This window comes from Carcharodon carcharias, chromosome 1 (assembly GCF_017639515.1).
Source record: "Carcharodon carcharias isolate sCarCar2 chromosome 1, sCarCar2.pri, whole genome shotgun sequence".
In the NCBI taxonomy this organism is placed as follows: Eukaryota; Metazoa; Chordata; class Chondrichthyes; order Lamniformes; family Lamnidae; genus Carcharodon; species Carcharodon carcharias.
Window position 1 is genome coordinate 101566176 of NC_054467.1, and position 22712 is coordinate 101588887.

At 43.2% G+C, this 22712-nt stretch overlaps 1 protein-coding gene across 3 annotated transcripts in view; it reads right to left on the reverse strand.

Moving 5' to 3' along the window:
- The window catches only part of wdfy3 (WD repeat and FYVE domain containing 3), a 407868-nt gene that overhangs the window by 66762 nt on the left and 318394 nt on the right, over positions 1-22712 (reverse strand). For all 3 annotated transcript variants that reach the window (XM_041187506.1, XM_041187499.1, XM_041187492.1), the window contains 4 exons: positions 19920-20040; positions 19747-19832; positions 8175-8255; positions 5918-5972 (listed from right to left, as the gene is read on the reverse strand). In XM_041187506.1, the coding sequence (XP_041043440.1) occupies positions 5918-5972; positions 8175-8255; positions 19747-19832; positions 19920-20040 (343 nt within the window). The remainder of the gene's footprint in view (positions 1-5917; positions 5973-8174; positions 8256-19746; positions 19833-19919; positions 20041-22712) is intronic.

Sequence of the window (22712 nt, forward strand, 5' to 3'; positions counted from 1 at the left end):
CATTGTTTCTTCCCTCATGCAGTATTTCACTCTGGTGTGTATTAATTTCACCTGGCATTGTTTGGGCCTTTACACGACAGTTTGCAACCATTTCTAGGAGTTTTCTTCCAGTTGTACTGTATGTACACATAGATCCAGGAACAACAGGTTAGTTCCTTTCATTGCCAAATATCCCTATCAGTCACACCGGAGAGTTTTCTGACAACATACCCAATGGAGCAGCTCACATTTTTCTTTTAACTTTGCTATTACTTTTCAGTGGAAAATAAGTAACCTGAGACAGGGGTTAAAAATCTGATCCCACGTGTTGGCAAGCAAGGTAAATAGTATGCTGAAAGATTGCAAAGGAGCCAAGCCTCTTTTCTCAGGAGCCAGCAATGCATGATTTTTCTGTGTTTTCCATTTGCAATTTTATATGTTTAAGTAGTTTGAATTAGAACAGTCACTAATTGTAACCCATCACTGTATCAAAAAGGAATAGGGTATCCTGGAATCATAATGAATGTGGTACTGGATAGCAAGGAGTTAAAGTGGTAGGGATAATTTTTGGCAAACTATGTCCAATAATACATCTTTTCAGGGATCTAGAAACTGAAGTCTTTCTAGACTGAGAAAGTGTGAACAGTAATGATACACTAGTGGTTTAACTGATTCTATTTACAACTTTATAAATTAACTTTTGGTGAAAATCTGCTTTGGCAAAATGTGTGAACTAGACCCAATTCTTGGCTTGGTTAATGGTCTGTGAGATAGGGCATAAAACAATCAGTTCACTCAAAAGGCATCCAATTAAAAATAATGCAGCCAGATGTACAGCAGAGTTCTATCCAGTTTTAAACAAAAAAAGATACACAACAAGTTCAGATTATAATGCCAACACTTCATTCATAGTAACTGTATTCAGGTACTGGACAGGATTAGGTCAAGTCAGGTGGTGTGCTTGTGTGGAGCATATATGCCAACATAGACCAGTTGGGTCAACTGACCTGTTTCTAGTGCTGTAGACTCTATGTAACTATGTATATCAACTCCCACACTAATGGGTACACCCACACACTTCATTCTTATGCCTTTAATATGTAACATACTGAAGCCGGTGAAGACTGTAATGCTATACCTAGGTTACATATCAACCATATTGATATTGTCCCTTTATTTTCTCAGAAAAAAGTAGTTTTCCCAAACCTTATCTAGTTCATCAGCAGACCTAAAAACATCTTCCACACAAAAAATACTAACTGTGAAGAATTAAAAGTGAACATGTACTGACAGCATATGTCAAAGCATTATGCCATGAAGTAGTCACGTGGCTCTGCCCATTAATTCACCACACAGTACACTCTGTCATGCAAATCATACTTGTGTTCTGAATCTCAAGATCTTGTATGGATGAGTAACAAGTCAATAAGGCAGGCTACTCTTCACACCTCCAAGCAGAAGGTTCAACAATGAGGTGGATAATAGCTTCATAAAACGCCAGCAGCCATATCCTAAAGAGAGAATGATGTGTGGCAGGACAGGAAATTAACCAGCAGCGCCCAATTGTCAACATGGATACTTTTTTCCCCAAATAAAATGCATTCATATAAAGGCTCATCACATCCTGCAAGGCAACACTGAAGTAACAAATTTTTGGATAGGCAAATTTGGCAGCCATTTTGAAAGGAAACAACTGAAAGATGGCCTTAAAAAGGTATTCAACAAACTGTATTCAGAGTGCCGTGTACGTAAAAAAATGCCCCGAGATGCTGTACCTCGGGTACAGAACATAAACAGTATGGAGAAGTTAAACCCATAACACCATTTCGATCTAAACTATGACAGTAACATAACTTGCATTTATTCTGTGCCTTTAATGTAGCAAAATATCACAAGATGCTTAATAAGAGCATTTTCAATAAAACAAATTGGCACTAGCAACAGGATGCAACATCAGAACAGATAATCAAAAGCTTGGTTTTCTTTCTCCTGGAGGAGAGCTAGAGACAAAGGGGTTTTAGGAGGAGAGCTTAGGACCAAGGCAATTGAAAGCCAATGATGCAGAGCTTAAAACTGGGGATGTGCATGAGGCCAGAAGTGGAGGAGCACAGAGATCTTGGAGGGTTGTGGGGCTGATGGAAATTACTGGGATAAGCAGCAGTGAAGCCATGGAGAATTTGTAAACCAGGATGAGGATTTTAAAATTGAGTTCTCGAACCAGAAGCCAGTGCAGGTCACCAAGCACTGGGGTGATGGGTAAATGGGTTAAAATATGGGCAGCTGAGTTTTGGATGTGTACAAAATTACGTAGGATGGAAGATAGGAGGTCGGCCAAGAGAGCGCAGGAATAATCAAGGCTCGAGGTAACAAAGGCATGGATAAGAGGATCAGCCTGACACCTTCCCCAGCAGCAGTTGAGCTGAGACAGGATTGGAATCGGGTGATGTCACAGAGATGGAAGTAGGTAGTCTTGGTAATGGGAGCAGCTATGATTTCAAGACGAGGTTTCACACAAATGCAACGCCAAAGCTGCTAACAGTTTGGCTCAACTTCAGGAAGTTGTCTGGTTTAAAAGCGTCGTCAAGGAACAGAGTTTGCGGTCGGGACAAAAGACAATGGCTGCAGTTTTGCCAATATCTAGTTTAGGGAAAATTTCTGTTTATCCAATACTGGAAAAGTAATGCAACCAATCAGAAACACTGGAGTCAAGAGAGGTGGTTATAAGATACAGCTGAGCATTGCCCGCTTGCATGTGGATCTTGACGAGTTTTCAGATTACATGTAAATGAAAAACAGAAGGGGGACAAAAAAGATCCTTGGGGGACTCCAGAGGTTCATGGTGCAAGAGCAGAATGGGAAGCCACTGCAGAATGCTTCTTTGACTATGATTCAACAGGTAAGAATGGAACCAGGCCAAGGCATTTCTACCCAGCTGGCTGATAGAAGAGAGAGCTAAGAGGAGCATGGTGTAGTCAACTGCATTGAAGGCTGCAGGTAGTAAAGAAGGATGAGGAAGATAGTTTACTGCAGTCAGTCACATAGGATTTCGTTTGTGGCTTTGATAAGGGCAGTTTCTGTATTATGGCAGGGCTGGAAACCTGAGTGGAGGGATTCAAACATGGAATTGCAGGGAAGATGAATACGGGTTTGAGGAGTTTGGAAAGGAAAGTTGGATATGGGGTGGTAGTTCACAAGAGCAGAGGTCGAGGATGGGTTTTGTGATGTCTACACTGTGCCCATAGAATCTCACTTTTGAATACCTCCCACTGATTTAACACTGTTTTCCCTTCTAGTAGCTGTATCCAGTCCATTTTCACCAGTTCACCTCTTAGCTTTGTAAAATTTGTCTTCCCCATTTTAGAACTTTTACTCTTGTTCTATCTTTGCCCTTTTCCATAGTGATGCTAAATCTAACTGTATTACGGTCACTATCTCCAAAATGGTCACCCACTGCTACTTCATCCACTTGCCCTACTTCACTTCCTAAGACTAAATCTGGAATTGCACCCCACCTCGTTGGGCTTGTTACATGCTGGCTGAAAAAGTTTTCTAGAATGCAGTTCAAGAATGTGTGCTCTCTATGCCCTTCACACTGTTCGTATCCCAACTGATATTAGGGTAGTTAAAGTCTTCAACCATTGCCCTATTGTTTTTGCACTCAGAAATTTGCCTACATATTTGCTCTACTAACTCCCTTCCACTATTTGTGGGTCTATAGTGCACTCCTAGCAATGCCCCTTTTATTTTTTTAACTCAAGCCATTTGGCCTCATTTGATGCTTCAATTTAGTATATTATCCCTCCTCAAAGCTGTGATTTTTTCTCTAACCAATAATGCTATACCTTGATATTTTTCACTCCTCTCACTATCCTGCCTGAAAACTCTATATCCAAGGATGTTGAACTTCCATTTTACTCCTCTTTAAGCCAAATTTCCGTTATGGCAATGATGTCATGCTGTTCTGTGTCTATCATGCCCTCAGCTCATCGGCTTTATTTGCAAAACTTCTTGCATTTACATATACACCTTTTAACACTGCCAAATTCCTGTGATGTACACTTTTTAACTTGTGATTTCAGAGTCACTCAATAATTCTCCATCTTCCGTTTCCTATTCTGAATTTACCTTCAGATTTTCAGCTCCCTGGCGATCTAGACTAAACCCCCAACAGCACTAGCAAATCTCCCTGCGAGGATATTCATCCCAGTGCTGTTCAGGTGTCCGGTTTGTACAGGTCCCACCTGCCCCAGAACCGATCCCAACGCCTCAGGAATCTGATGCACTCCCTCCTACACCAGTTTCCATTCACATGTTCAATCGCTCAATTCTCCTAATTTTATACTCACTTGCATGTGGGACTGGAAGCAATCCTGAAGTTACTGCTTTAGAGGTCCTGCTTTTCAATCTCTTTTCTAGCTTTCTGAAATCCACTTTCAGGACCTCATCCCCTTTCCTACCTAAGTCATTGGTACCAATGCGAACCAACCTCTGGCTGATCACCCTGCATCAGAAGAATGTACTACAGCCGTTCCGTGACATCCTTGACCTTGGCACCAGAGAGGTAACATGCCATTCTGGAGTCACGTCTATGGCCACAGAAACACCCATTTGTTCCCCTAACTAATGAATCTCCTATCGTTATTGCTCTTCCCCTCTTCCTCCTCCCCTCCTATATAGCAGAGCCACCCGTGATGCCACAAACCTGGCTCTGACTGCACTTCCCTGAGTAACCACCATCCTCATCAGTATCCAAGATGGAAAACTGATAGGCAAGTGGGACCCCAGGGGACTCTTGCACTACCTGCCTGGTTCTCTTGGACTGCCTGGATGTCACCCATTCCCTTTCTGCCTCCAGGCTCCTAAGTTGTGGTGTGACCACCTCTCTGAATGTGCTAGCCATGTAGCTCTCAGCCTTGCGGATACACCACAGTGACTCTAGCCACCAAGCTCCAAAACCCGGATGTCAAGGTTCTACAGCTGGTGACACTTCCTGCACATGTGGTCGTCTAGTACACAGGTAGTGTTCACAACTTCCCACATATTACGGGACACACATTCCACATGACTGAGCTGTCTTGCCATTTCTTCAATTTACTTTTAACAAGAATGTATTTTTCTAATTTTCAGCTACTTGAGGATCCCCCCCCAACAGCAGTTTCTCACCAACTGATGAACTTGTGTTCGATGTTACTCTTGGATGTTTTCATAACTCAGCCCTCTAATGCAGCTTTTCAACTCCTGGTCTCCTGCAGGCAAACTCGCAGCAATTCCACTCTGTAACAGTGCACTCTGTGACAGGGCAGTTAAACCTCTCGTATTTATGTCCAACCAATGAGAGGCAACAAATAGTCAAAGAATATTGAACTCCATAAATGAAACTGTAGCAGGCTAATAAGAAATCATAGTCAAATTGTACAGGCTAGGCTGTTCAGATGACACCTTGTGTACTTTGTCCAGTCTGGGCACAGACACAAGGGAAAAATTCAAGTGCTGGAGGTTGTGTAAAAAGGAGTCATGGGGTTGACCCTAGTGTTAAGAGTCAGGCGAGAGAAACTTGGGCTTTTCAGCCTGGAATGGAGATGGTAGAGAGGGGATCTTAGAGGTGTACAAGATTGTAAAGGTAAATCAATAATATTGTGCCAAGTTAAATTGAGAGTAAGCCAAGGGGACAGAAATTCAACCTGGTAAAAAAAATCAGGAGGTTTTACTTCAGACAAAGAATGATCAACATTTACAAGAGGCTTTCAGATAAATAGTGGAGGCAAAAGCTTTGGAAACATTTAAGAAACAACATGATGCTGCAATTGGGAGATACCAAGTTTTTTTTTGCATGAATTAAGATTATCTTGTACATTTATTTCACACCATAGACACTGTGACAAATGTTAGGCCATCTTGTTTAACTTTCTGCTCTGCCATCCATTTCATTTTTACTTGCCTCCCATCTTTGTGTTACAGACTTCTCTCCAACCAATGTACTGAGCAAACCGGACCTGGGAACAGATAACACACAATGTTTTTACCTTGTACTCAGATTCATTAAAAAAATACAAAAACACAAATCAAAATACCTCAAGATGTCTTGACCATGGTTGGCTTAAATTAAGTTACTTGCTTTCTGCATGAAAAGCTTCAGTAACTTAATTTATTATTAGTAGCATTCTTTCCCATACTTTTAGCAGGACACAATAACAAAAAGAATACATGCTTAATATTTTGTTCTGTTTTTGGTTACATGAACACATGAAATTCACTTAATCTGTATCTAATTTTGTGATATAAGGTACACATATATTGAACACAACTGTTGACTTCTTCCAGAGGTGGCAGAGACTGCCAAAACATCATAAGGATGTGAAAAGGATAAGAAATCCTAAGGAGGCAGTGGTAGTGCTCAGCTTTTTATACTGAACACATGGGATCCACGATAACTGAATGGCCAAACAAAAAAAAATTGGGCATCTCTGCTCAGGGTCATAACATTTCTTCTAACCTCCCATTTTACAATTCTGGACTAATCCTAAAGGGCTGCTTTTAACCATGCTCACCTGCTGTGACTGGACAGTTAAAATGGCTGCAGCAACTTGTTGCGAATTTTATTTTTTCCCCTTCTGGACAATGAGGTCTAGAATGCTCCTTTGGGTCCCACAAAGAAATCTGAGCCTCCCCTACCCCAGACATCATCCTCCTCACAACTAACCATTCACCCAAGTGTGGGGGACTGCTCCTTTGGATTCTGTTGCCTAAAATGCTGCTCGAACATGTTGGTCAGCTCATGCTTTCTACCTGGTTTGGAACAGGGAAGAATGACAAAGCCTATGCAAATGAGGCCCAGGAGCAGAAATCGCTCCAGCCTTATAATGCACAGGGTCAGTTCACCATCTAGCACTTGACTCGCACTGAGGAGATAAAATTGGAGCTTAAGTTTATATCTCAATGTTACTGATTTATTAGCCAGCACAAATACTTTTTCTTTTAAATAGCCATTCGCTACTTAGTCCCCTCAATCCTTTTTGCAATTTTGGATACTTCTATTTCATTATTCCTTAATCTCTGCTTTAGAAAATCTCTGGTTTTTCAGGCTTGTATCATTAATTAAAGGACAATTTATTGATTTTGTGCACCTAGCAACACTTCATTGAATTTTGGGTGTGCCATTTTTGTAGCCAGCCAGATCTTTTGCACATTAATTTAAATGTGTAAAGACTGCAAAAGTAGAAAATTTACCCTCGTACATTTCACTCATGTTATCTTCTTAATAAACCTACAGTGCATCTCTTTCCAACACTGCACTGTCTTCTTTAAACTACATGTATTAAATTTTACAAGGTACACCAACTACAATATATCCATCTAAAAGATCCAAGATAGGAGAGCAAATATACTTTACAAAAAGAGAAGCCAAATATTGTTGTGGTTTGGAGTAATAGAGCGAGATGTCTATCTTCTCAACAGTATGGAGATTGCCAAGCGTGTGATAAAGTAAATTTAAATTATGAAGGCAAGAATAATCTAAATGGGGGGAAAAGGGGGGAGGGTGGATGGGTAAAAAGATTTAAAAATATGGTTTATCTCTATGACAACAAACGCAGTTGCCACCATTGTAATTTCTACATAATACTGCTGAATATAAAGAGTTATCCTCCAATGGCACTCAACAATTCTAAACTTTCACTAGTAGCTGAGGGAAATCAGGCAACAGATCTCATATCTTTATGTAAATATAACCAAACAATTTCTATCCTTGATCATTGTTGAAAAAAAAGAGATATGTCGAAGCTTTCCGCCTTGCACTCTTCAGGACACTTTGCAAGAATACCAGTATAGGTGGAAGACAACAATTTATACTGTATGTGAAGAGAGTTCTGATTGGTTGGCAAGTGCATTCTGATTGGTTGAGGCATTGCTATGGAGAATGCACCAATGATGGTGACTGACAGCTGCCAAGCATTGGTTGAAATTTAAACCAGGTAGCTTGACCCTGATTGGTCAAGGTATTGCCCTGAGGAATGAGTCAGTGAATGGCTGTCACTTATTTAAACAAAATGTCTCTTTTTCCAGCAATACTCAAGTTCTGTACTACCAAACGACTAATTTCCATTCTATTAATTTATAACTCAATCTTACAAAACATTCGAGAAACAACCTGTAAAACACTGAGAAAACCCCAGGATACTATGGTAAGCTTTACTTACCCTTGTTCCACACTTGTATTGGGCCTTTGGCCAGAAACAGACTCAGAACTGTCAGTTAAAGAGGGAACCACAGCTAAAAATCTGGAACACAAATTCAGTAAATTGAAGTGATTACCTTTGCATAATAATTAGCTTCAAGTAATTAAATTACTGAGCTTTACTGAAAAATATAACAACCGGGTAATAGAAGGGAGGTAAGAAAGGAAAATTAAACTGAAAAATAAATCAATTTTATATAATAATTTCTTATTCTTATTGTGGTAACACATGGAACTGAATCACTATATGTATTATGTAACCATTCTTGTTACCGTCACAGTAAGATTTAAAAGAAAATCAGTTCACGAAGTCAGTCTTCACATGGCTTTTGTTAAACAACTACTTTAATTTCAAGGTCAGCATAGATATATAAACAACTAGCAGGTTTAGGTTAGCATTTTTTTTAAAGGAGAATTTAAAGGAGACAAAAATCTGACTTAGTACTTTGCGTGAGAGTTAGCCTTGTGATCTGCAGCTGCTTCTGCACCGAAATAAAATATAACAAGACTAAACATGTTACGCTTTAAACATGGTACAACAATTTGTATTTATAAAAAGCTTTTAAAGTAGTAAAATGTCTCAAGGTATGTTACAGGAGCATTATTAAATAAAAATATGACACCAAGCCAAATAAAAAGATATTAGTGCAGTTCACCAAAAGCTTAGTCAAAGAGGTAGGCTTTAAGGAAGGGCCAAAGAAGACCCCAAGGTTTGACAGTGACTCCTTGTGGGTCCTCCTCCAGGCTGCCTGTGGTAGACAGGAGATCCTCATGAATGCTGACAGGAAGGGGCAACCTCCCCGCCAGGCAATAGCAGCCTGGACAGAGGTCGCAGTGGAGGTTAGCATCCTTGGGATCACCCAGTGAACCTGCCTGCAGAGCTGGAAAAGGCTCAATGGCCTTTTGAGATCTGCAAGGGTGAGTGAGTCATCATTCTGGAGATGAACACATATGGAAGGGAGTGACGGGGTCAATTAAGGGATTGTCAAGTACTGCCCAAGTAAGGCGGCATGATGCAGTCATGCCACTCTGCATGCCAATAGGGGTTATGGGGGAGGGGCTGGAACTGCAACACCTGTTAGCTGGCAAAGAGCACTGGGAGAAGTATTCTGCCGGCAGAGTACATATTGGCCATACATTTGAAGGCCTAATAGTAGCACAGCATCACCATAATAATTTCCCTCTTTAATTACAGGAGAAAAGGGTGCACAATGCCAGACAGAGGAACAGGACCAGGTTGCTGTACTACCTTGACAACCACTGACGTGGTGGTCCTGGAGTTGGTTGCCAATGAAGGGAGCAGGTTAATAGGTAGAGGCAAGGTGGGAGGAAGGCCACAGGGCCGTAAAGTTACAAGGGTGCATTTTTAACATTCCAGCCAACAGGCTTCAATTGTGTATCAGCTCTGTGTGATGTGATGGTTTTGATTTGGATTTGTTAGCTGCTTTTATGGGAGTTTGTGATCATGTGGCTCCCTCTGCTTGACATTAGTTGGTGAATCACATTGCCCTTACATGGTCCTGGTGTTCATGACGGGGAGCTAACAGGAGAAAAGTGCCAAAGGTCAGGGAGGTGTTACTGAGCTGGAGATACTGCACTACTGGAAACTTTTAAGTATCAGAGCATTTCTTGTCTCAAGAGTATCCAGACCCTCTCATGGACTGACTTGCACAGCTGCCTGGTGCGGCTTACCCTACTCCTCATCGGACTCCTCATCAGAAGACCAGATTGTCTCCATCAATTCCTCCTCTTGACAGGGCTTACCTTCTCTGGAGGGCAACACACAGCAAATGACTACCATAAGGGACACTCTGGCTGGTGCATATTGGAGAGCACCACCTGACTGGTCCAGACATCTGAATTGTATCTTGGGCAGACCACTGATTCCCTACTGGAGTCATCGGCCATCTCTTTAGAGGGTATCCTTTCTCTTCGAACAGCCTGCCATCTAAAGCATCGGGGCCAGTAAACATTGCAGGTACCTTGGCGTGTCTAAGGATGTATGTGCCATGGCTACTTCCAGGATATCTTGCAACGTGTATACAGCAGCATTACTCTTTGATTATAATCATACACTATCTGAATATTTATTTCGTGGTATCCTTTTCTGTTTATGAATGCCCCAGGCAATCCAGCTGTTGCTTTTACGGCTACATGGGTGCAGTCAATTACCTCTTGTAGCCGTGGGAAACCAGACATGGATGCAAGGCGCACTGAACTCTACCTCGCGGAGGCTGAACACCAACTCGCAGACACTTCCTCCTACCTCTCCCTGGACCATGACCCCACCACTGAACATCAAGCCATTGTTTCCAGGACTGTCACTGACCTCATCTCCTCTGGAGATCCTCCTCCCACAGCTTCCAACCTGACAGTCGCCCAACCTCGGACGGCCCGCTTCTACCTCCTACCCAAAATCCACAAACAGAACTGTCCCGGTAGACCGATCGTGTCAGCTTGCTCCTGCCGCATGGAACTCATTTCTCGTTATCTTGACTCCCTTCTCTCTTCCCTTGTCCAGTCCCTTCCCACCTATATCCGTGATTCCTCTGACACCTTACGTCACATCAACAATTTCCAGTTCCCTGGCCCCAACCACTTCCTCTTCACCATGGACGTCCAATCCCTCTACAACTCCATCCCCCACCAGGATGGTCTGAGGGACCTTAGCTTCTTCATCGAACAGAGGCCCGAACAATTCCCATCCATCACTACTCTCCTCCGTCTGGCTGAACTTGTTCTCACACTGAGCAATTTCTCCTTCAACTCCTCTCACTTCCTCCAAATAAAAGGTGTGGCTATGGGTACCCGCATGGGCCCCAGCTATGCCTGTCTCTTTATGGGGTATGTGGAACATTCCTTGTTCCAGTCCTACTCTGGCCCCCTTCCACAACTCTTTCTCCGGTACATCGACGATTACTTCGGTGCTGCTTCATGCTCTCATCGGGACTTGGAAAAATTTATTAATTTTGCTTCCAATCTCCACCCCTCCATCATTTGCATGTGGTCCATCTCTGACACTTTCCTTCCCTTCCTTGACCTCTCTGTCTCAATCTCTGGTAATAGACTGTCCACCAATATCCATTACAAGCCTACCGACTCCCACAGCTACCTCGACTACAGCTCCTCACACCCCGCTTCCTGTAAGGACTCCATCCCATTCTCTCAGTTCCTTCGCCTCTGTCGCAACTGTTCTGATGATGCTATCTTCAAAAACAGTTCCTCTGACATGTCCTTCTTCTTCCTTAACCGAGGTTTTCCACCCATGGTCGTTGACAGGGCCCTCAACGGTTTCTGACCCATTTCCCGCACATCTGCCCTCATGCCTTCTCCTCCCTCCCAGAAACACGATAGGATCCCCCTTGTCCTCACTTATCACCCCACCAGCCCCCGCATTTAAAGGATCATCCTCCATTTCCGCCAATTCCAGCATGATGCCACCACCAAACACATCTTCCCTTCACAACCCCACCACCCCCCCCCCCCCCCACCCCCCGGCGGCATTCTGTAGGGATCGTTCCCTCCGGGACACCCTGGTCCACTCCTCCATCACTCCCTACTCCTCAACCCCCACCTATGGCACCTCCCCATGCCCACACAAAAGATGCAACATCTGCCCCTTCACTTCCTCTCTCTCCTCACCGTCCAAGGGCCCAAACACTCCTTTCAAGTGAAGCAGCATTTCACTTGCATTTCCCCCAACTTAGTCTACTGCATTCGTTGCTCCCAATGCGGTCTCCTCTACATCGGAGAGACCAAACGTAAACTGGGCGACCGCTTTGCAGAACACCTGTGGCCTGTCCGCAAGAATGACCCAAACCTCCCTGTCGCTTGCCATTTTAACACTCCACCCTGCTCCCTTGCCCACATGTCTGTCCTTGGCATGCTGCATTGTTCCAGTGAAGCCCAACGCAAACTGGAGGAACAGCACCTCATCTTCCGACTAGGCACTTTACAGCCTTCCGGACTGAATATTGAATTCAACAACTTTAGATCTTGAACTCCCTCCTCCATCCCCACCCCCTTTCTATTTCTTCCCCCTTCCTTTTGTTTTTTCCAATAATTTATATAGATTTTTCTTTTCTCACCTATTTCCATTATTTTTAAATCTTTTATGCTTCCCACACCCCCACTAGAGCTATACCTTGAGTGCCCTACCATCCATTCTTAATTAGCACATTCATTTAGATAATATCACCAACTTCAACACCTCTGTGTTCTTTTGTCTGTGACATCTTTTGATTATCTGCTCCTATCACTGCTTGCTTGTCTCTACAACCACACCACCCCCCTCCACTTCTCTCCCCCCACCCCCCCACCTTAAACCAGCTTATATTTCACCCCTCTCCTTGGATTCACCCAGTTCTGCTGAAGGGCCATGAGGACTCGAAACATCAACTCTTTTCTTCGCCTCCGATGCTGCCAAACCTGCTGAGTTTTTCCAGGTAATTCTGTTTTTGTTATGGATGCAAGGCTGCTGGCTATTTCCACTTGACTTGCATTGTCAAATGTAAAAGAGACATAATGATAGGCATGCCTAAACATGCAGTGTTGGGCTTCAAGTTGGACGATGCCACAAAGGTCTTCACATGCTGATTGGAATGAACTGGAGGTGAATTTGAATGCCACTGTGACTTTTAAGGCCACAGGTTTCCAGTGGCCACCCATACAATTTGAGGCTACCTCACTGGAACGTTTGTCACAGAGAGATGTGACCATCTCTCTTGATAGGCAAAGTCTTTGGAGGCACTGTCGCTCTGTCTTCTGCAGGTAAGACATCCTGCCCCTGTACATTTGGTTGGCAGGGTAGGGCATTCACCTACCTCTGCCTGCCTACTGCTGCTGCTTCCCCTTCGCAACCTCTCAACCCCTTGGCAGGTTGCCCACTTCCTTGCACCTGATGGTGCATCTGTTCTGGCCAGCTGGCTTCCTCCTTCTCTGCTCTCCTTGCTGGAGGAGGTGGCTCCAACAGAATGGATAATTCCCATATCAGACTCTGATTTAGAGCACAAATGGTGCAGTGCACAATGTGCCATGCTCAATGTTGATGAGAGCACTTCTTTTTTGCCCCTTTCCCTGAGGAATCCCCCTAATGCAGATACAAATGTTATGAAAGCCAAAATTTTCAACACTGGCTAAGGCTCACAGCTGAAGTCAGGCACAGACCCACTTGCAGCGGTTATATCCACCTTTTCCCTCAGAAAAAAAACGTAACTCCCACCGACCATATTTCCTGTGCATCTACCGCTTTATGGCATGGGCATCAGTTTATTCCAGTCAGTTGGATTGTAAACAAGTTTAATTGCTTATTAATTAGGATTTAAAAAATGGTGGGTGGGCTGTCGAATTCGGCACTCACCTGCCTACTGTATTATGCAAACCGGCATGATGACATTGGGTTTGCGACCCAATGTCATGGCATCAGAGTTTACACATCCACGTGGCTACAGCAGTCCCACATTTCAAATGTAAAATTCAGTCCCTTATGTCTTTTTCCAATCATGGAGTCTTGGAGTTCAGTTCGTTTTTTCCTCCTAGAGGAATTTTTTTTTTGCACTCTGTTGAACACTTATAAATGTTTCCCGTTGCTGCTCTACATTATTATTTGCTGATGTTATTGCCCATTTTATTTTCCTAAGTTCTGTTCTCAGCCCCTCAAAAATTATCTTTTCTCCAATCCAACAACTTGGTTTTCATCTTTTTGTCCTTCTCTATGACTGTTTTAAAGATTTAAAGCATATTATATTATAGTCACTATTAACTAGGTGTTGTCCACTTTTACTTTTCACATTTGCTCTGGTTTATTCCCCAGTGCTAGATCCAATAGCAAATCATTCCTTATTGGGCATTTTACATATTGAGTTAGAATAGAGTCCTGTCTATATTGTAGAACTCCATTCCCTTATCCCCTTTACCCACCTCTTCTGTCCAATTAATATCAGGATAGCTGATATCCTTCATGACTATGCTATGTTTTTTACTCAATTTACTAAGCTGTCTGCATATTTCTTCCACCACCCTTCCACTATTAGGTGGCCTGCAGACAATCACACCTATTACTGTGATTGATCCTTTATTTCTTTTATCTCTAATTTAATGAATTCTATTTTTGCCTTGCCGATAGCTGGGTCATTTTTCTCTGCAGCAATTATACCATCTTGAATAAACAAGCTACTCCACCTTAGTTTTCCTGGTTTTGGAGAAGATGCGGGGGCGGGGGGGGGGAGAGAGGAGAGAGGAGATGGGCTGAAGGAGGGACAGGGCAAGGCAGGGTTGCGGGTGAGCGAGCATGGGGCGGATGGGCAAGTAAAGGGGGGGGAGAGGAGAGGAGGAGGGAGGCTTAGTTTCCTGTGGTCATGTATGTAAACTAAAGTGTGAGCATCACAGCATGTCTCCAGGTGAATGCCATGTTCAGCCCAACGAGGGAGGATAGCCAGGTTTGGAATTTTGGGAGTAGGTATGTATTAAGTTGGGAACAAAATCTCCCCTCTCCCTCCCTCCCTAATCGCACCACCCCCACCCCAGCAAAGTCTGCATAACCAACCCTGTACCTTAGCCGTGAGTGCCCCACAAACTACACAGCACTCACCTTGCTTAACATCCCTGCACCTGGTTAACAGTAACTGACTGGTGGCTTAACATAGTATTAGTAGAAGTGGCCAATTAGCCATTAAATCCCCTGGGCATGCTCCCCCCTGACAATTTAGCTGGGGGGGAGAGGGGGTCAGAGGTCACTGATAACCAGTAGAGGAATCAGAGCATTGAGAAATGGATTGTGTCTGAATAAGAGGCATGATTGGAGTACAGTGATGGGTGCACTCAGTAGCTGGAGGCCATGAATTACCTGCTAAATTACAAGATTCAAAACTCATGGGGATAGCTTTCAAAAGCTACACGAACAAGAGGCAATGTGGCTGAAGTCGGGGATCCCACAAGCTGGCCAAATAGGTCCATCATCAACATGATTAGTGGGTATGAAACAGGAGTTTGTCTTGCTCTCCAATTCACCATTTGGCTAATGCAGCAGAGCCCTTAATGATGCAGAGGCATTCTCAGAACATCTCTCAAACATTTCCAGTGATGCTGCTGAGGCATGGGAATGACATTCATGATGTGAAAATGGCCAGTTTCAGTACCATTAGTTGAGAATTTGAGGAGTCAGCTCACAGACGGATGATGCCAAGTGGGGAATTGCAGCGTGCTGGAGTCGCTCAGAGCTGGTAACACCGAAACCAGCCCAGCCTCCTCAAAAGACACAAGCTCCTGGCATCACCTATGCCTAAAGGAAACTGCGTGTGATTCGATTTTCCACTTTTATTTTAAGTATTTCAAGAATCCAGTTAGCATAGAAGCAGGGTGCTGACCATCAAATCAGGATCATCCCTCTGGTTCTGTGTAAATCATAGGAAGCAGCTTTAAAAAGATGGACTAGGGCATGGCAACTAGTTCCAGGCTGACACAAGGCTGAGAGATGGCTCCCCCGAACCTGCTCTCGGCCTTGTTATTGGCGGAAATTTTCCAGGCTGAGGCTCCCTCCTCTTGCTCGGCTTCTTCTCCGTGACCTCATGGTACAGCAGCTGGTGATTAGTGACAGTGCAACCAAAAGTCTGCTAAATGGCTGCAGTGCGACAAGCCAGTTCCTCAACCTCCAATCACAGGTTCCCTCCCTGCTGTCCTTGCTGCTCCTCCAATCATAGATTCTCTGGAGGAGCAGCAAGGGTAGAAGGAAGGGACCCTGTGATTGGAGGAGCTGGAACAGCGAGCTTTGGAGAAACAGAATCTGAGAGTGGAAGAGCACCTCTGTCTGTTCCATGCTCGCTGCTCCTCCAATCACAACTCTGTAGCCAGTTTCCGCTCTCTGGCCGACAGCAGAGTTATTAATTTTATTTAAGTCCCACACCTTGAGCTTGCCCCGAAGGAGGAACATATATTCAAAATAGCAAATTTCTGAGACACCAATGTTGGAAATTTGACAGCGGAAATTTCTCATCCCTGAATGAAGTCTTAAACCCAAACTGAACATCGGTTAGCAGGTTGGTCCAAGTAAATGCCACTTGATGGCACTGTCGACGACAACTTCCATCACTGCTGATGTTTGAGAGTAGGCTAATGGGGTGGTAATTGGCTGGATTGGATTTGTCCTGCTATCCATGGACAGGACAAACCTGGACAATTTTCCAAATTACCTGGCAGATGCCAATGTTGTAGCTGGAACAGCTTGGCTAGGGGCCTGGCTAGTTCCCCAAAGCACAAATATTTACTACTATTGCTGGGATGTTGTCAGGGCCCATAGCCTCTCTTTGCTGTTTCCAGTGCAATTGAGCATTTCTTGACATCACATGGAGTGAATTGAATTAGCTGAAGACTGGCAGCTATGATGGTGGGAATTTCAGGAGACGTAGATGGATCATCCAAAGCACCTTTGACTGGAGATGGTTGCAAATGCTTTAGCCTTGTCCGTTCCACTTACTTGCAGAGCTCTCCCACCCTTAAGCAGTGCATGTTTGTGGAGACGCCTCCTCTAATTAGTTGTTTAATTGTCTGCCACCATTTAAGAATGAACCTGGAAGGACTGCAGAGCTTCAAGCTGATCCATTAGTTGTGGGTTCGCTTAGCTCAGTCTATTGTATGCTGTTTCCTCTGTTTAACAAGCATGTAGTTACACGCTGTAGCTTCATCAGGTTGGCATCTTATTTTTAGGTATGCCTGGTGCTGATCCAGGCATGCTCTCCTCAACTTCTCATTGAAACAGGATTGGTCCCTTGGTGTGAGCGCAATGATAGAGTCAGAGATATGCTGGGCCATGAAATTACAATTTGTGATTGAATACATTTCTATTGCTGCTGATGGCCCACAATGCTTCAGAGATGCCCGGTTTTGAGCTGTTGTGTTCTAAATCTATCCCATTTAGCACGGTGATAGTGCCACACAATACAACAGAGTCGCCTTCAGTGTGAAGTCGGGCTTGTTCTCTGCATGGACTGTGCAGTGGTCACTCCTATCAATACTGTCATGGACAAACATATGCAGCAAGTTAAGTAGGATTTCCCCTCTTGCAAGACACAGGCAATTAAGTTTTGGATGACCTCAAGTTTATGGGGTATAGAATGTGGGAGGCCACCTCAGAGTGTATTGGAATAATAAGTCTAGGAGGTAACAAGGCATGAGCGTGGTTTCAACAGCAAATGAGCTGAGCTGAGACATAGTCCAAGTCAGGCTACATTATGGAGGTAGAAATAGGTAGTCTTAACGATGGCACAAATGTATGATCAGAAGCTCACCTTAGGGTTAATCACAGAATACTACAGCACAGATGTGGCCATTCAGTCGGTGCCAGTTCTTTCCATAAGCAATCCAGCTAGTTCAACTCCCTGCGCTTTCCCCATCTTCCTGCAATATTTTTCCCCTTCAAGAACTTATCCAATTACCCTTTTGAAGGCTGCCATTAAATCAATATCCACCAATGTGTCAGGCAGTGCATCCCAAATCGTAAACATGTCTAAAAATGCTTTTTCTGATGTCGCTTCTGGTTCTTTTTTCAATCACCTTCAATCTGTATTCTTTGGCTATTGACTCTTCAGCCATTGTAAACAGTTTATCTTTCTTTATCTAAACTCTTCATGATTTTAAATATCTATATCAAAATTCCTCTTAGTCATCTCTACTCTGAGGGGGGCAATCTCAGCTTATCTGTCTATCTACCTCACTATAATGCCTCATCCCTGGCAGCATACCTGTAAATCTCTGCAAAGTGTTCATGTCCTTCCCAAAGGTGGCACCCAGAAATGGATAAAAAAAAAACTCCAGGTGAGAGGGAACCAGTGTTCTACACAGGTTCAACACAACCTCACGAGACCTGTACTCGAGGCCTCTATCCACAAAGCCCAAGATCTGCTAACTGCTATGTTGACCTGTCCTGCACCCTCCAACCCTATGTACTAACCACCCTCATCTCCCTCCTCTCAATGCACCTCACAAAAAATTGCACCATTTAGCCCATATTGTCTCTCCTCATTCTTCCCAGTAAAATGCATCACCTCACACACATACAGAGCTCCGAATTTCATCCACATGTGACTGCCCATCTCATCACCCCATCCAGGTCCTCCTGATATCTATCACTTGTTTTTAACCATACTTCCAGGCTTTGTATCAGCTGTAAACCTTGAAGTTATGCCCATAAAAGGTTCTGAAAGGTTTTGTTCAGTCTCAGACAATTGGAAGGGAGAGAGATAGAATCAGTGGCAAGGGGATAGAGATTGTGGCAGTAGCCAAAGGAAACGCCTTTGGCATTCCCAATATTTAGTTGGATGAAATTTCAGCTCATCCAGTTCTGGATGTGGAATGAACAGTCTACAATTTAGACACAGTGATCAATAGAGGTAGTGGTGAGGTAGAGCTGGGTATTATCAGCATACATGTGGAATCTGACTCTGCGCTTTCAGATGAGGGGCAGCTTGTAAATGAGAAATAACAGGAGGCCAAGGGTGCTGGAATGGGAAGAGCAACCATTATTGGTGATTCTCTGGCTATGGCTGCATAGATAAAAACGGAATCAGGTGAGTGCGGTCCTACCCAGCGGGATGATAGTGGAGAGCCCTTGGAGGAGGATAATGTCAAAGGCTACAGAAGAAAGAAAGATATGGGGGGTTAATTTACCTTTGTCACTGTCACATAGGCTGTCATTTGTGACTTTGGTAAGAGCCACCGGTACACGGGCAGAAACCCAATTGGAAGGTTCTGGGAAAGGTGAACATGAATTTCGGAGGCAACAGCATACTCAAAGACGTTGGTGACAAAAGACAGGTTGGAGTTGGGTGGTAGTTTGCAAAGACAGAGGAGTCCAGGGTTGACTTTTTGAGGAGAGGTTCAATGATGGGAATTTGAAGGAGAGGGGAACATCATCTGAGAAGAGGAAACATCATCAGCTAACACAGGAGCCAGGAAAGAAAATGGGCTGGTTAACAATTTAGTGGGAATAGGGTTGATGGAGAAGGAGTTGGCTGTCACAGTCAAAATGAGTTCAGAGTGGGAACGAAGAGAGAAAGATGCAAATTCAGGATGAGGGCAGAAGGGAACCTGAAAGGAAGTTTGGGCCAATGTGTTATTAGGGAAAGGGAGGAAAGTAGCAAAGGCAGCTAATTTTCACTAAGATTGGGATCATCCAAAGAAATCCAAGAGTTCCTTGCACTTGTTGGGTGTAATGGAAATGAAGTTATAGTGCCTTGCAATTTCATTAATTATACTCTATGTCATTATGTTTTCTGTGAATGTTAAATGGAAATTATATCCATCTAAAAAGTTATGGACATTCAGCACCAAGGCAAAGAAATAAAAATCATTCAATTATTAATTGAAAGATAACAAACTATTGCAGAATTTAGATCAAAAGATCAAAATAAGCCTTTAAATTTCAAATGTTGTGTACTCATACCTGAATCAACTTGTCAAATACTGCATTGTTTAAACTCTTACTTGCTGGGTTTTTAAAAAAAATAATAGAGCAAAAGGAGAACAAAAATTATTTTTCCTACCTTTGATACACTTTATTTCGAACACCTTTTTGGAAGGCCAAGAGATAGTTTCGCCCATCACCAGAGAAAACTTCAACTGCAATAGGCTGAAGGAGGGATTCATTTGTGAGAGAGTATAACAATTTATCTAAATAAGCAAATAATAGATTGATCAAAAAGGACATGATTCCAACCTGTAGCAGATAACGTCTCTTATGCACTTCTTTGATGTCCTCATAGGCAAATTTACTGCAAGTCCTCTTCAGCTGACTCTGTCCTTGCCGTGCTCCTCTGGGTATAATAGGCTCATGCATGCTAGAAAAGTCAGAGAAAAAATAAACTAAAACTAGGTGTGACAGAGTTTGCTTCTTCTTGAACCAGATCTGCTGAATTTATAAATCACACCCTTCCCTCCTTCAAGAGTGGTGTTGACCCCAGTAAAAATTCCATGTGTAATACCTCACAAACAGAATGTTTCACTGTGGTGCAAAGAATGATTCCTGAAGACGTTGTTTTATTAATTAATTTAAATTAGTGAAAGACTTCATTAGCCACACTTGGTAACTCAACCAAATCTCAGTTTCTGTTGAGTTACTGATCACGACAGAAGACATTTTAATTAGCCTCAGCATCCCTGGCTTACAAAGCAGAAAAGCACCTAGGGTTCCTGTTCCAGTTTTTATCCAGTAAATCCTGCTGGAAAGTGCGTGAGTGAACTATAAGGATTTCAGCAAGGCTTTTGACAGGGCTTCACGTGGCAGACTTGTAAGAAAAGAAAGAGCCCATGGGATCCTAGGGCAAGATGGATCCAAAATTAGCTCAGGGACAGGAAGCCAAGTGTAATGGTCACCAGGTGTTTGGTGACTGGAAGGCTATTTCCAGTGGGGTTTTGCAAAGCTGAGTGCTCAGTACAGAAAAAGTTTTGTTATGTAGCGTGCTTCAGAAATGGGAGGTGTCAGTTAATCAAATATGCCGAGATAAAAACAAAAAAACTGCGGATGCTGGAAATCCAAAACAAAAACAGAATTACCTGGAAAAACTCAGCAGGTCTGGCAGCATCGGCGGAGAAGAAAAGAGTTGACGTTTCGAGTCCTCATGACCCTTCGACAGAACTAGTTCTGTCGAAGGGTCATGAGGACTCGAAACGTCAACTCTTTTCTTCTCCGCCGATGCTGCCAGACCTGCTGAGTTTTTCCAGGTAATTCTGTTTTTGTATCAAATATGCCAGTTAACTGAGATGTAAAGTGAGTTCTGCATTTTCATCCAATGAGAAAGCTCCAAGATGATCTCACAGGTATTGAGGTCTCATGAGAACTGTAGGTACGTGCAAATAGAGTCAGTGGTGACGAGGGGAGATGGTGCTGCAGAACAGCGGAAGGCTGAGATTGACGCTAGGACAGGCCATCAAGAACTATTACAGGTAAGTTTGAAATGTCCAGTGAAAAAAAAACAGATCTGACCCCAGAATTCTGGTTTGCAGAGTGCTGGATAACAAAAATTTTACTGTATCTTGGTTTTCACGTACATATTAATGATGCAATGTGGAGGCAGCCATATTTAACAAGTTTTCAGTTCATACAAAAATTGGTTGATCTTGAGGAAGAAAGCTGTAGACTGCAGGAAGATATTAATGGACTGGTCGGGTGGGCAGAAAAGTGACAAACGGAATTCAATACAGGGAAGTAAGAGGTAATGCATTTGGGGAGGGCAAACAAGGCCAAGTACATAGTAAGTGCTATGATAGTGTGGAGGAGCAGAGGGATCTTGGAGTGCATGCCCACGGATCCTTGAAGGAACAGGGCAACTAGATAAGGTGGTTGAGGTGGTATATGGCATTTTTTTTCTTTATTAGCTAAGGCATAGAGTAAAAGAGCAGGGAAGTTATGCTTGAATTGCATAGGCCACAGCTAGAATACTGAATAAGGTCTGGTCACCGCATTCCAGGAAGGATGTGATTGTACTAGAGAGGGTACAGTGAAGATTTATGAACAAGTTGCCAGGAATGGAGAGATTTCACCACAAGGAAAGACTAGAGATCGGGCTTGTTTTCTTTAGAACACAGGATGCGGAGTGGAGACTTATTTGAGGTGTCTAAAATTATGAGGGGCCTGGATGGAAGTAGAGATTAAAACTGGATGAATTCCAGAAGGTGATGGAGACCAAGAGAAGTATAAGTGAGGTATAGTGTAAATCAGCACATTTCTTTTCAATTCACAATGTCATCTCATACATACCATTCTAGGAAACCTGCAAAATTGACCAACTGCTTGAGAAGAACAGACAGATCATAGCCCAGAATGTTACATACATATTGAACTATTAAATAAGAAATGTATAAAGAAAGACGTAAAAGCAAACACTGGCTGAGACTGTAAAGTAACCACTTGCTGGAAAATTCCAATGTGGATTATACTTGACCAACTAACCCAGAGAATGGGATGTCACAACTAAGAAGGTGCCAAGACCTACTTCAGACAGAGACACTTCAAAGGAAAAAATGCAATGCAAAAATTGAACTGTAATTTCCTGTGGTTGTGGAGATAATGAAGGCTGATTACCATCTCAGCAGAAACCATCTCCTGTGAGTTATATCCCAGACTGTTAATAAGTGAGTTGAAAGGAAAGCAGATCTTGGTGATAGGTATGTTTGTTTTTTCCCTTCCAGGGGTTAAAAAGCCAATTGCAACCCTGGTGTGTGTGTGAGAGTTTTGGTGCTCCAGGCCTGGTGTGCGAGGGTGTGCTGTGACGGTCACAGCTGAAGAACATCAACTCAGCATCCCTGTCTTGCAGGTAAAAAAGTTTCTCTCTGATTGCTGGAAGCAAGTCACAAGTCAGCAAAGCCAGAGTCGAAAAAGAAACAGGACAACTTCTTTCAGCTAACCTGCAGAACAAAGAACCTCAAAACCAACTGCCCAAAGTCAGCTCTACTGGAATCATCCAACGTTTCATCTTCCACTCCTCATGGACTAGCCTGAGGCTGACTCGTA